General features: G+C 26.3%; 3 protein-coding genes across 4 annotated transcripts in view; 2 read left to right on the top strand and 1 right to left on the bottom strand.

Moving 5' to 3' along the window:
- LOC113389432 overlaps nt 1-15,297 on the bottom strand; it is a 290,888-nt gene that overhangs the window by 34,172 nt on the left and 241,419 nt on the right. The gene's annotated exons all lie outside the window — the stretch shown is intronic.
- Nucleotides 238-5,803, top strand: LOC113389545 (general odorant-binding protein 19d-like). Its single transcript, XM_026626568.1, has 5 exons — nt 238-313; nt 972-1,060; nt 1,158-1,241; nt 1,866-1,985; nt 5,765-5,803. Exons 1-5 carry the CDS (start codon nt 238-240, stop codon nt 5,801-5,803), a joined length of 408 nt encoding a protein of 135 aa, XP_026482353.1.
- Nucleotides 9,766-13,044, top strand: LOC113389544. The gene is made up of 4 exons (XM_026626567.1): nt 9,766-9,864; nt 10,814-10,901; nt 11,019-11,080; nt 12,820-13,044. The coding sequence occupies exons 1-4, from the start codon at nt 9,802-9,804 to the stop codon at nt 13,042-13,044; spliced, it is 438 nt and encodes a 145-aa protein (XP_026482352.1). The 5' UTR covers nt 9,766-9,801.

The raw sequence follows: 15,297 nt of genomic DNA, 5'->3' as shown, positions 1-15,297 counted from the left end.
AAATAATTGCTATACATATTATCTATGTTTTGTATAGTTTTCACAAAATTTAATTTTTTTAAAGAATTTGTTTAGATTAATGATGTATGAACATTTTTGGAACTATATAATTTAATATATAAATTTTGGGCGTAATTTCATCAGAGACATCAGAGATTTGTTTATGATGTTAATAAAAATTGTCTTCGATTTATTACTATTAAAAATATACATATTTATATGTTTATCCAGGGTAAAATGACTATAGAAGAAGCCAAAGCAACTTTTATGGAAATGGCAAAAAATTGTGCAGCTGAAACCGGAGCAACTCCAGGTAATAATAAAATTAAAATTTGTAAATTGTCAAAAATTCAGAAATTAATCATTATGTAAGTTTTTTCATAAATTAGAAATTTTTCATAAATAAAAAAAGTACTAATGGGTAGTTCTCTAAAAATTATACCTTTATTAAATCTCAGGTTAATTACTAAATGTCTTATTTATACAGATTGTAATTTAGATATAATTAAAACAAAATTGTTATGTAAGTTTGCTAACACCTATGACAAATTAATTATTTTTTTATTATTATAACAGAATTTGCAAAGTAGTCTGGTTTCAAATCAATATCTTAGCACTAGATTTAAATTGTAGTATTGCAACTATTTATTTTTTATATTATTATAATAGCATTGTACAAGTGTTATAACTATTTATTTATATTAACTTTTATTATAACATATTAGTAAATTTATAATAATTCTGCAGATTCAAACGTAGTACTTGAATCCAGAGACTAAATTTCTATTTAAAGAAAAAAAATTGTAATAGATAAAAATATGTTAATAAATCGACATTTTTGAATCATAAGTTATTTTACCAAAAATTCTTTACATAAAATTATATTTTATGAGTTTTGTTTCAAATACTTAAAGTTTATGGTCATTAAAATATTTGATATAATTTGTTAATATTTTTGTTATTTTTTGCAGAGGAAATTGCAGAATTAAAATCCCACGAAGTTCCAGAAATGCGAGGAACAAAATGTTTGGCAGCTTGTATATACAAAGGCGTCGGAATAGTAAGAAAAACAATAATTTTATAATTTAAAATAATAATTTATTTAAAAAATTTATATGAAGATATATTAATAATAAATGTTAATTTTTTTGTAATAGATTAAAGGTGGTAAATACAGTGCTGAAGGATTATTAAATGCAGGCAAAATGGTGTACGATGAAGGATCTCCTCAATTTGAAAAGGTAAAATTATATTGATACTTAGAAAGATGAGCTAGTACAAACTAGCCAGCTTGATATCAGGCAGTATGTTATCAAATTTTCAGTCAAAGTTATAAACCACACACTTAAGTGAATAAACATATACACATTCTCCAAAATTATTTCATAATCATATATAGTATAAGGAAACTGTACGATTGAGTTAAGAATGGTTGACCGTTAAAAATCGGCAGTGTCCAAATTATTTTCACTTTTGGACTTGAGGGAAAGATGAACCAAATTCCAAAATTCATGCAAATTGGAGCACAGTAAAAAAATTCAGAGGTTATACCATGGTTATACCTTTTTTCCTCTCCGTTAACTGCACTCGGTATTAAAAATATTTTCCAATCGTGGGCATTGCTGCAACATATATGTATACGCCAAAACTTAATACATAATAATTTCTAATATATATATATATATATATATATATATAGTCTACACAAAAAAGAAGAGTAGTTGACCACTGGTTTGCCCTCTCCAGAAAAATACTAGGTTTCGATAAACTATGGCAAACACAGACAGCCAGTAGAAAATATAGTTCTGATTAGTATTAAAAGAGATATTTTCCTTTTTTCTATTTTCATTTTTATTTTGTTTCAGATAAAAGAAATATCAATGGCTTGTGATGCAGAAGTTTCCGGATCCGACGAATGTGAAGTTGCAGCAAGTGCAATTGCATGCGAATTGCCCAAAATAAAGGCGGCAGGATTTGAAATTCCGGTTTAATAAGAAAAAAATTAATTGAAAACTAAAAATGGCTTGATTTAATAATTGGAAGAATGAAAATCTTTTGTCCTTGCACTTGATAATATGTTGTCATTTACAGATGTAATAGATGTAAGAAAAAAATTATCAAATGTTGTAAATAAAATTAATATATGTGTTTGTGCAATAATAATACAGGAATTTTTATTTTATTATTTCATATGGAGTAAAGTAAAAAGCTTCAGCTCCATTATCCTAAAATAAGTAAACTATGCTGTTTTTTAACAATACTTAAATAAAAATAAATGGATAAAGATGTGAACTAGTCATCACTTTAAAGCGACTTCAGGAGATAAAATGCCACATCGATAATTTTTTTAACAAAAGTTGTTTATTAAAAATACTTCAATATAAATTTTAACTCTGGTACGTTTTTTCATTGCTTTATGAAAATATTATTATTTTCAAGTTAAATCCAACAGGTTTTTTATATAATTTCTTGAATAGCTTACATTTGGTTAAGGTAGGGATCACCTGAATTTTTATTCTGGCGAGGTGTAAATAATAAAAAACTAGTAAATAAAAAAGTAAATTAATTTAAAAGTCAATTTTATGAGAAATTATATTAAAAGTTATTCTTTATTATGATGAATAATTCTTCTGCCGAAGTTCCATACGAAAGTTGTATGCAGAATGATCTTTGTTAAAAAATGTGCCCATAAAATATGTATTTCAAACAGAAGTTTTATTCACATTATTTGAGATAATTGTATTTCTAAAATCAGTTAGTTTGATTATGATAATTGAAACCGGTTTATCTACTAAAGCTAGATTTAGGATTGTAGTAAAAGTTGGTGAGAACATCCCTTATGTATAACAAGATTTACATATTTAGACTCTAATTTTTTATTTTATTTTTCAACCCAATAATTAGACTGAATTGCATTGATTAAATAATGTGGCTATTAATTCGTAAAACCATTTGTATTATCTGTCTTGCATATAAAAATATTTTCTATTTTATTAACTTCAAAGATTTATAGAAACTACGAATAATATAAAATTAATTCAATAAACTGACGTTTCTTACACGGCACAAATGTTTCATTTGCTTTATTTTGCACTATAATTAAATAAATAATATAAATTTCATGTCAACCAATCACAATCGACCTGTATATAAATGATCTCATCGCGAGCGAATGATAAACAGTTCGGGCGTAACGGACTTCCGTTGCATTTGTACGGATTTGCTCCCTAGTCCCGCCTAAAAAAGTTTTACTTCAAAATTAAATGATAGATATTTCTACACTGTGGCTATCCCTTTTTAGTATACGTATGGTGATCAAAAACAAATTCAAAAATGAAAAAAAATAGCAGAAACATTTCTAAAATAATTAATTAGTTAGAATTTTTACTAAAGGTAGTTTAATAGTATTTAGTGAAGTTAGTTTGTTTAAAATTAAGTTGAAATAAAATTAAGATTATCGGAAAACGGTATTTTTTGTATAAAGCTTTAGTGCTGTTATAATTATCTTCGATATATCTTGAAATATTTCCTTTAATCAATGATTAAATATTCAAATAATAATTAACTTAATGTAATCATTAACTATGTGTTTACTTTAAATATATATTTAAAAATAAATTTCGAGTTATGTATAGTACATTTGAAATGTAAATTTAAATTGGACAAGTTTTCGAGCTTTTGAGCTTTTAGGAAACATCGTATGTTTTCTACAATGAATATTTCTCAAGATCATTCGGAAATTTTTAAATTTTCTGGTACAAGATATTTGATGAAAACTTTGATAAATAATTTTGCACATAACTGATAATCATAAGGAAATGGCTGGACCGATCGTTGCAAAATATAGATCCTTGATTTGATTTTTTTTTTTTAATTACCTATATTTTTATTATTTATTTATTATTTTTACAAGACCCACTCTAATACATTAATAATCTAATACTTTAACTTTTGCATTTAGGATTAAAAATAGTAAAACAGGTATAGAATAAATTGATCAAAATATTAAAAGAAATGAAAATATAATAAGTTTTTAATATTTTCTAAAAAAATTCAGTGAATTAAATCAACGCAAAACTTACTGGACTTTTACTTCTTATCCCAATTATCAAAAATATATATGTATATAAAATCAATATATAATTCTTTTACGAACCAAACTAAGAAACAATACAGTTTTACAAATTTACATTATTTATATATATGTCCGTATTTTTTGAGACCTTGAAATACCCAAATTCCACTGATCTACAAAATCGCAAAACGAAAGGAAAATATCAATTTTGTCAAAAAAATAAAAGAAAATTACAGGTTTTTAAATAAATATTGGTTTCTCGTAGACAAATTATTGGTATCGCACCGAAGCTTCCGTACAAAATTATATATTGATCGAATAATAACAGGATGATGATGAATTTTTATCGGAAATCGAAATAAATACACTAGAAGATTTAAAAATCGATTAATCGAAGTAATGGATAAATGTACAAAATTTTAGAAAATATTTTAAAAGTAAAAATTAAATAAAATTAGCATATCTTTTTGGGTTAACATTTCTTCCTTTATAAATATTGATTGCATAATTAGTATGTAAAAAGTGTTTAAAGAATGGAAAGTATTGTGTTTTGAATTAAATTCTTCATTATAACAAAAAATTAAGCATTTATAATTGTGTATTAAAAATGCAGTTTTTTTTAATTAGGTAAATCGCATTATGGTTGCAATAATAACAATATGTATATAATATATATCAAACATTTTATAAGATTTGGATTCAATATATTTTTAAAAATAAATCCAACTAACAAATAACTATAAAAATTTGTATAGTTGTTTAGTTGAAGGAAGAACAAATGTTTTGGAAAGTAGTTTTTTATATAAAAAATAGTTAGAAAATTATTTTTTTAAATGATAAATGCTTTAAATATAAAGTAAATGTTGTTAATAATCTATATATTATTATTATCATTTGAAAATTATCGAAAATCATGATAAAATAGATTTGTTACATCACTTTATTGACCAAGGATAAACATAGCAAGATCGATTATATAAGTCGATACTGAATTATAAAATTCACTAAATATTCAAATTGTTTTAGTAACAAGATTAATTGTATTTAATTCTATTTATATTTGAAACAAATTTAAGAAAATTTAATAAAATGTCGAAAATTTTATTTATTAGTTTTGTGGTCGTTGCAGCTATTGGAAATATTGAGGTAATAATAAAAATCAAATTTAAAGTCGTTTTATTTGAAACTTTTATATCGGAGTGTATATAAATGTTGGCATCAAAACGTAGTAAATTTTATCTGGTTTTTTCCCTATATAACTCAAAAAGAGAGCTCTCATGTAAAATTTGTAAGCTGACGAAAACCAAAAAAATGTCCCGAAATTACTTTTTATTGCTAAATTATGAAAAATCAAATTCAAAGTCATTTTATTCAAAACTTTTATATCGGAGTGTATATAACAGTTAGTATGGTAAAAGTAGTTAGTATATAACTTTTACAATCGTAGTGAATTTGATCTATTTTTATCCTATCTAACTCAAAAAGAGTGCTCTTATATAAAGTTTGTAAGTAATTTATTAAAAACCAAAAAAAATGTCCCGAGTTTTCTATTTATTGCTAAATTACAAAAAATCAAATTCAATGTCGTTTATTTGAAACTTTTATATCTAGAAGTAACTTTAGAGATCATATATAATTTAAAAAAATGTATGTTTTATTTGGAATTTTTATATTTTTTTTTATTTTCAGGCTGCTATGTCAGAAGCTGAAACCAAAGCTCTTTTGTAGACGTTGTCGCAAAATGTACTGAAGCTACAGGTGCAACACCAGGTAAAAAAACTTGAATTTAACCATATTTTTCAGTATTTTTAAACAGAATCTTTATTCAAAAGATTGCTATAATATGATGAAATAATTGTAAATAATTATTATTTTTTTATTAGATGATATTACTGCGATGAAAGGAGCTGGTGATGTCAGTTCCAAAGGAGCCCAATGTATGAGGAAATGCATTTGCGATGCTCTAGGAGTTGTGAGTAGAAAGAATATGATAACATAATTATTTATATATATATATATATATATATATATGTCTAATGAACCTATTCTTTGATAGCATAACTATGTTATCAAACCCCCCAAAATTTTATAAAGAACATCTTAAAGACTTGGCATTCTCAGTGCACCTATTTTGTTTTGATTTTATTTACTTGGAGTTGGCTCTTAATATGTTAGTAATCACAAAACTGTCAAAAATCTATTATTTATTATTCAACCCTTTCCACTCGGACGGCGCCGCTCTGGAGGCAAAATAATATTAATTTCGGGATTTGCGAGGGCAAAGGGTTAATACTGTCAAAGGTTTGAAACTAACATCCAAATAGCACAATTGTCAAAATAACATAAGGTCAACTTTACACCCATTAAAATATATAAGTACAACTTTTCTGTACCTATTATTTTAATTGCTCCATGTTATCTCCTCAGCTCAATATGAAAGAAATAAGTGTGACCAAAATAAGGGTCATAAAATAAAATGTTATATTAATATAATTGATAGTAAAAAGTTATATTTATTTCTTTAAGGTTGATGGAAGCAAATTCAATTCTGATGGTTTAATCAAAGCTGCTACAATGCTTTTTGGAGAAGGAGCACCTCAAATAGAAGTGGTAAGCAAAAATCAAGTAAAAAATTAATTTATTTGATTTTTATCAATTTTTGATATATTATATTAATACTTCTAGAATTATCATCTGTCAAATTAAGACATTCTTGAAAGGTCCCACAATAAGTAGTCAAATAATAAAATTTAAGTAGAATGAGCTAGGTCAAACTCCAGATGTTTTATTGAAATTAGACCAACCAGAAAACCCATTTGTTCAAGATAGTTTAATTTTAATATTTAATATAATTCTTAAAGTACAAGTAACCTAGGACAAACTCTTAATGTTTTAATCCAAATTGGACAAAACAGAAAAAACATATTTCCAATATAATATATTTATAATATTTAGTATATTTCTTAAGCCGGTCACAAACAATACTGTTTAATTGCGCAACCTATGACTTGCACATGTATTTTCGTTTTACTTTATAGCGAATACATAATTCAAATTTATAAAAAAATATCTTTATTTGAAAGCATTTCTATTAACCCTCTTTGAATTTTCTTTTGATGCTGTGAATATATAAATTAAACTTGCTGGAACTTCCCGTACCAAAAATTTTTTTTTTTTAAAACGATTAACATTTTTGAAAAAAAATTACTTTGAAAAAATAAGATTTTTGAGAAACTATAAATTGGACAAAAAATTAGTTTTTTTTTGAAAAAAAAAAATTTTTAAAAAAAAATTTTTTTTAAAAAAAATTTGTTTTTTTTGAAAAAAAATTTTTTTTTCTTTATTTTGACATATTGTGGAAGATCTGAACTTTTTTTTCAAAGCAATCGTACTGCTTTAACTACATAGGGACAAAATATAAAGCGCGTAAGCGCCGCGTCGCTGTCTAACGCATAAGCATTGGTACGGAACCGATAGGAATGTTAACAAAATGTATACTTATTGTTAAAATCTCTATAAAATGTCTGATTATTTGATGTGCATATGTCTAATGATCATTTTTGACCGCCAAATGGCTCATTTTTTTACTTTTTCTCTATATCTCCGAAACCGCTGGACCTACCTTCATGAAAGTTGTATCGATTCTTCATCTTGTCAATACAAATAAAATGTTTCTTGAATTATTAAAATCGGACGCTCCGTTCTCTTAAAAACTGAGTTACCGTTTTCGGAACTTTTTGCCCCGTATCTTCGGAACGGCCTGACCTGCCTTTGCCAAAAACTAATCAGCACGTCTCCTTATCAATACGGATCGGATGTTTTTTAAATTATTCAAATCGGTTGATCCGTGTTCCCGAAATCGTCGACGAAAATTTGTATCCGCACATACATACACACACATACATACATACACACACACACACACACACACACACACACACACACATACATCCATTTTTTCTAAGGTATGCCAAAATGTTCAGAAACCTCTGAAACGTAAAGATATATAAAAATTTTCATTTTCGATTTTTTTGCGATTACTATAACTTGCCCTATTGGGAAGTTAAAAAATATATATATTTTTAAGTCATGTCTTAACATTTTCTTATTGACATGTTTTTTACATACACTTGAGTCATCTGTGTGCACTATGAAAATACGCCTGATTGCGCATGCAATCATTTGCACATGTATACAGCAACGACAGCAACGTTCATGGTGGCTTTAGGTTTAATTGATTAATTCATTATTTATTTATAATAAAAAAAATTATTTTTATCTAGGCTAAATCTACAGCAGCCTCCTGCTCCACCATTTCTGGAAGTGATGATTGTGAAGTAGGAAGCAAGGCTTTTGATTGTATTATAACTACAATGGGTGCTGAAGGAATTGTATTTCCACTTTAGAAAGGAAAATATAAAATAATAAATTTATCCAAAAGATAAATTTATTCTAAAGGGCCAACCTTAGGGTTGCCATCTACACATCCACGAAGTTTGAGAAGTCTGCGCTGCAACTCAAAGGTCTCGTTAAATTTTCATTATAAAAAATGGTTTAAAAAAAATTATTGGTAAGGCGAATAAAGCACAAAGATAATATACAATTAATGGTAAAAAAAATTTTATTTTGTTAAATTTTTATATATTTTTTTTAGGTATAAGTTAGTAATATTTTTTTTTAAAGTATCGTTTTGTTATTGGTAAAATGATTTATAATTATTTGTTAACTATATATGAATTTTTGAAATTACTACCTTGTTTTTAGTATTATAATAAAATGTAGTAGTATAATAAAATGTGATGAAAATTAGTAGAATTTTTTGTTTACAAAATTTCAGAAATTGTTTTATATTCAGTTTATTTCAGAAATTGTTTTTCGAAGTTTCTTAGAATTTTGTATTTTGTAATGATGTAAGGTATAATTTCATTAAAAACAGATTGGTGAGTAAAAATATAGATATTTTGTAATGTGATGCTAGTTCATATTTAAAAAATAATATTAATCTCAGAAGAAATATACTCGTATTATTAGATTTTAAATTATTGGGTATTCGTTATAGAAATTGTCATATAAAATAAATGCGATTTTATCGGCACTTTAGTGATAAAAACGTTCTCTGTAAATATTTCAATCAACTATTTTCAATGTATCTATTAACATATTTTAAATGCATTAATTATTACGGTGATTATTCATCACAAATATTAATTATGAATAATTCCTTAATTATTCATATGGCCCAATAAATAATCAACCAAAAAATGAGCGTCGGTTTAAATACCTTCATTATTATTAATTAAGCATTAATTAAGTAAGTAATTATTATTATTAATAAAGTAACATAGAACCTAGACAAAAATCTAAATGTGGTTTCTTAATTTTTAATTTGAGCTTAGGCCAAAAAATATAATATACCTATTCATAATTTAATCACAATTAATTATTTCGAACTTTACCCCATTAGTTATTTAAAAATTCTTGTATATTTTACCATTTTATATTCAGTCTTTCATAGTTTTATCAATCAAAAAAAACTCTATAAATATGGTTGAGTGGATTTTTGAAATGCAAATGCAAAATACTAAAACATTTTTTTATAACAAATAAAAATGAATCGATAAGACAAAGTTGATATTCATAATTTAATAATAAACAATGAGACCAGTTCTACAGTTTGTTAGTGATTTGTTGCTATAATATTTGTTTTTTTGAAAATTTCTTAAAACATGTTTTTGTATAAAATAGCCATATTTTTGGCAGTAGTTACAGTTGCATATTCTTCTCATTCGGTAAATATTTTGTAAAAAAATATTAATTAATATTTAAAACAGTATTAATGCAATATATAGATATTTTTAATTTATACTAAAACCTATAAAATAATATAATAATTTGTGATAATTTTATATTCATCATATTAGTCGTAAATGTGTTATTACAAAAACATGTCTCTTCTTATTTTTTTTTTCTTTATTTTCAATCTATTTTATTTATTTGTTTATTATTATTATTTTATTTCTTTCTGTGATCATATAACTCATAGGGTCTGTGAATGACTCTGATTGTTATATAATATGAATGAATAAAAAAAATGCCATTCATAATTACTAAATGTTTTTATGTATTTTAAAAACTTGATAAATAAAAAAAATCTTAGTCAAGAATGACCGAGCTTTTGAAGTTATATGATTAATAGAAATCTTCTATTCAATATAAAGTACTTGAGTTACATTATTCAGCATAAATATTAAAACACTTTTTCTGGTTTATAACTAGTTATCACAAAAAATGTTGATCGTTTTTTTAAAGTATTTTACTCTTTTACAATCCTGATTAATTGCACAAACTTTTGATGAAACTTGCCTATTGCCTATTAAAACACTTTTTTCAAATAAGCTTTTCAAATTATAAGAATTTTATAAAATCATTATATAACGAATAGTCTTAATTGCAGAAAACTTCCTGCAATTGTGTCTTTATTTTTGTCTGTGGTTCAAAAAATATTTAGGGTTACAGTTTTCAATTTTGAATGAACAATATTAATAAAAGTTAACTACAATGACCAAAAAAACAGCTTCAATTTCACCAAAGTCCTAGGTTGCACTAAGAAGCTCATAATTTACAAACAACTTGAAATAATTTTTTTCTAATTTAGGTTGAGTTCTGGGATACCATATATATATATATATATATATATATATATATATATATATATCATTAATCCATTTTTTATTTCAGATTGATGAATTAGATGACCTAGATGAGGCTTTCTTACTTTGCGTCAGAGAATTAAATCTTAATATACCTTCTCTGTTATTACAAGGCAGTGAGTAAAGTTTTTTATTTTAAATTTTACAAAAAAATATTCAGTTTAATTTCAAATGAGACATATAATTGTTTATTAACAATTAATGACATATTATGTACTTTTTGTTATTTTTAGATCCAGCAGAAAATCCAAAATTAATGTGTTTTAATGGATGCATTTATAGACGTTTGGGTGTGGTAAGTTAATAAAATAATAAAAAAAATAATAATACACCTAATAAAACAATTAGATAACGTATACTTTATAACTTAGGTATCGTAAACTAAATAACAGTACTCATACTAACAACAAAAATACTTCTGTTAAATGAAAATATGGCTGGTCACACATTACACGTTTCCCTCTACTTTCAAATAGTATCAACACAAAATGCCATTGTTTACTTGTTTTTGGGATAAAGGTACTAAACCTTTCAAATCTTAAATTTTCGAACCCCACTCTACACTATAATAATATTTATATATTTGCACAATATACCACTAGTTCTACTATGATGCTCTATTCCAGTGGTTAGGAAACCGGGGAAAATTTCCCCAAAAGAAGTAAAAATGAATTTTTAGGGGTAAAATATATATTTTTAATTGATATTTACAAATTTGCTACGTAGTTGTCCGTATCGAAAAAATCTATCTTCCATGAGGGTAATAATTTTTTTTTATAATTTTTTAAAGAAGCTTTCAGAAATTGATGATGGATTTTACAAATTCAACTATAATGTTGGAACTAAACTCTTGGAGAAATCTGTTAGCTATATATTTAAATAAATAAATAAATAAATAATAAACTAGCTGTAAGTGGAATTCTGTCTTGAGGCAATTATGGCATCGTGCCTTAAGGCAAATTGCTGGAACTTCCCGTACCGTAATGAAATGTTCGTGGAATACTGAATGTTTTCAAATAGATTATTATAAATATTGTAACATTGTCTAATATTTATAAGAATTATATAAATTGAATTGCAGAATTGAAATTATTTGTAAAGTATATTAGTACTATAGTCAGAATTAAAAATAAAATCTGAAATATTTTCGATATACAAAAAACTAAAAAACTAAAAAAAAAAAAAATGGAACAAAATTTTTTTTTCCAAAATCAATTATTTCGTTAAGACAAGCAGAAAGTTCTTTGAATCATTTAAATCGGACGCTTAGTTCTCTCAAAAATTGCCATTTTTTACATATTTAGCTCCGTATCTTCAAAATGGCTGGGCCTGCCTTTGCCAAAAACTAATAAACACTTCTCCCAATCATTACTAATTGAATGTTTTTTAGATCATTCAAATCGGATACTCCGTTCTCTCAAAAATTCGATTTCTATTTTCTGCACTCTTTGCTCCTTATCTTCGAAACGGCTAGACCTGCCTTTGCCAAAAACTAATCAGCTCTTTCTATCCATAGGAATTCCTATCAATAGGAATCGAATGTTTTTTGAACCATTCAAATCGGTTAATCCGTACGCCCGAAAACGTGGGCGAAAATTTGTATCCATACATACATACACACTCTCACACACACACACACACACACACATCCATTTTTTCTGAGGTATGCCAAAATGTTCAGAAACCTTCAAAACGTCGAGAAATGTAAAAATTTTCAATTCCGATTTTCGGCCCATTACAATAACTTACCCTACGGGAAGTTAATAATATATTGAAACTTAATACATCACACTATTCAACAAGTCGAATCAAGTGTGTTGTAAATAATTTCAATTAAAAAAAATCAATGAAAATTTCTTAAAATTATTCATATATTATGTGCGTACATTAAATCATAACGTATCGATGGAATAATTCTGCAAAATAAAATAATTTGAAAATATCAATTTGGATAAAAATATTTAGGGGTAGTGATTGAAAAAGTTTCTATACAAATTGTTCTATTCAAATTAAATTTTTGTTTTATTTTTCCAGGTACAAAGAGGTAAATTACAAGTAGATCAAGTCAAACAATTTTTGGTCCATTCCCCTGACCCAAGGGTTAGAGACGTGGTTAACAAAATTTCCGATGAATGTGGCCTAGAAATCAACAAAGGGTTACCCAAAGACGAATGCACCCTTGGAGGTCAAATAAGCAAATGTTTTAGAAGAAAAATGCAAGATCTTCATATGGAAGCAAATCAAATCAAATTTAAATAGATAGAAAATATATGGATATATGGAAAGGATATATGGATGCTAATAAAAATTGTTTTGGACTATTAACTATATTAGTATTTTATTGCAGAAATCATATAATTAGTATTAAGTAAAGTTTTAAGTTTATTTAAAAATTGTATCCACACATATATACACACACATTCACACATTTTTTTGCATAGATTTATTGCCGATCAAAATAATATATTTTTAAGACAATATGCTGGGTGTAAATGCATTTAAATAGTTTATCTCCTAAAAGATATCTCTTTTAATTTTTTGATATTTTATTTAAGATCGTATGTCCTTTTTTTAATATTTGAGTAGGTGATTTCTCACTTAATTCTTTTATATATTTATTTGGGTGACCTGATAATTTTTCGTGGTATTTTTTGCTTCTTTCTTTTATTACTTCATTAATAGTTTTTATTTTTAAGTCTTTATGTAGAGTGTCATTCGTAATATACAACATTTAAAAAATAATAGCATTCTAGATCTTCCCCCCACGATGTACTGCCTAACGACAGTTTCCGGTGTTGTGTCCGACATACCCGGACAAAAGAACTAGTTTGAGATGCATAAACGCATTTTTATCGCAATACTAAAAGACATTTTTTTAATTTTGTTCAAAATTTATATTTCTCAAACATTTTGTTACAGAACGGGAAGTTCTAGCAACCTTAAGACACGATGCCATACACCACAGGTTGAAAAATTGTATCCACACATACATACATACACACATTTGCTACAGAAGTGCTAATAGACGTGCGAGCGAATACGAGTAATTAAAAGATATGTATAATTTTAAAGCAAAAATTATAGTATTCTAGATCCTCCCCCCACAAAGCTATGCCTAACTGCGGTTTCTGTGGGGACCATAGCAAGAGGTGAGTGGAGGTTTTAGTCATTATACCCAGGCGGTATGGAGTACGACATACCCAGACAATAGATCTAGTCTGATACGCATAATGCATTTCCTTCGTTACAATTTTTTTTTTATTTGTTTAAAATGTACGATTTTTAGTAATAACAAATGTAAGAGAATTTGTTTAAAATTTAAAGAACCATGAAAAACATTCTTAAAAAGCCTAAAATCTTTTTAATTTTTGCCTAAAAACTGTCATTTTCATATTGTTATTATCTCGAAAAAGAAGTTTGTTTTTGTCAGAAAAATCAGATATTCTGTAATTTCCACGTTTCAAGTCATTCTGAATTAAGTGAATTTTTTTACATTTTGTCGATAATTTCTAATCGATTTTGGAAATTTACAAACTGTTTCCTGGTTAAGAAGCTGCGCTGTTTCTTCGAAGAAAACAAAAATCAACGATTTTGATAAAACTTTGTATGACAATTAATTCGAAGGTTGCAAAATATTATAGGCCTACGATAAGCAATTGTAGTTAATGCAACTTGCCTTATGGAAAAATGCTAGTTAACTTCCCGAAAGGTAACTCATAGTATTACTTATGTCTTATACTAATCGTCGAAAAATCGAAATTGACATTTTTTGCATATAATTACGTTTTAGAGGTTTCTGAACATTTTGGTATATCTTAGAAAAAACGTATGTGTGGATACGATTTTTCGTCCACGTTTTCGGGCGCACGGATCAACCGATTTGAATGATTCAGAAAACATTCGATTCCTATTGATAGGGAAACGTGCTGATTAGTTTTTGGCAATGGCAAGTCCAGCCGTTTGGGAGATAAAGAGCAAAAATGCAGAAAATAGAAATTGAGTTGTTGAAAGAACGGAGCATCCGATGATGATTGGATGAAGAGTGATTAGTTTTTGGCAAAGGCAATTATACAAAAAATAGCAATTATACAAAAAACATCTTACTTATTTATTAAAAATTATTTATTTGCTTATTTTGCTTAAAAATTGTTTCAACATTAGAAAGAAAAAATTATTTCCAAAAAATTACAATGAATAAAATTTAGGCTTCATGTGACACTCCAACTTCCATACATTATGCTACTGAATCATATTGAATACAGTCAAAATGTCATGTATTTGCTGTGCATTCAGGCGTTTTACACGTAAACTGCAACGTCACTCGTGTGTTATGAAGCTGGGTGAGAAACACCCTGTTATCTAACATCGTTGTTTTGACATTTGTGCGGTTTCTAGGTTATGTATTCTATCTGACAAACTGAGAAAAATGCCTGATTGCACAGTAACCACCTGGCTTTTGTCAAAATTTAGTATGGAAAGTTCTTTATAACATGAAATTGCCATAACATTGGT

This window comes from Ctenocephalides felis, unplaced genomic scaffold, assembly GCF_003426905.1.
Source record: "Ctenocephalides felis isolate EL2017-DRISC unplaced genomic scaffold, ASM342690v1 CF-g0.4_SCAFFOLD_03573, whole genome shotgun sequence".
Classification (NCBI taxonomy): Eukaryota; Metazoa; Arthropoda; class Insecta; order Siphonaptera; family Pulicidae; genus Ctenocephalides; species Ctenocephalides felis.
Note: the sequence above shows the minus strand (reverse complement) of the source record. Positions and strands in the feature narration are given on the sequence as shown.

What these genes read in the sequence shown, in the direction of transcription:
- LOC113389545 (XM_026626568.1), top strand. Translation starts at nt 238, where the DNA reads ATGACTATAGAAGAAGCCAAAGCAACTTTTATGGAAATGGCAAAAAAT. An exon ending in TGAAACCGGAGCAACTCCAG is followed by an intron (nt 314 to 971) that starts GTAATAATAAAA and finishes TATTTTTTGCAG; the next exon opens with AGGAAATTGCAGAATTAAAA. An exon ending in TATACAAAGGCGTCGGAATA is followed by an intron (nt 1,061 to 1,157) that starts GTAAGAAAAACA and finishes TTTTTGTAATAG; the next exon opens with ATTAAAGGTGGTAAATACAG.
- LOC113389544 (XM_026626567.1), top strand. Translation starts at nt 9,802, where the DNA reads ATGTTTTTGTATAAAATAGCCATATTTTTGGCAGTAGTTACAGTTGCA. An exon ending in TTGCATATTCTTCTCATTCG is followed by an intron (nt 9,865 to 10,813) that starts GTAAATATTTTG and finishes TTTTTATTTCAG; the next exon opens with ATTGATGAATTAGATGACCT. An exon ending in TTCTCTGTTATTACAAGGCA is followed by an intron (nt 10,902 to 11,018) that starts GTGAGTAAAGTT and finishes TGTTATTTTTAG; the next exon opens with ATCCAGCAGAAAATCCAAAA.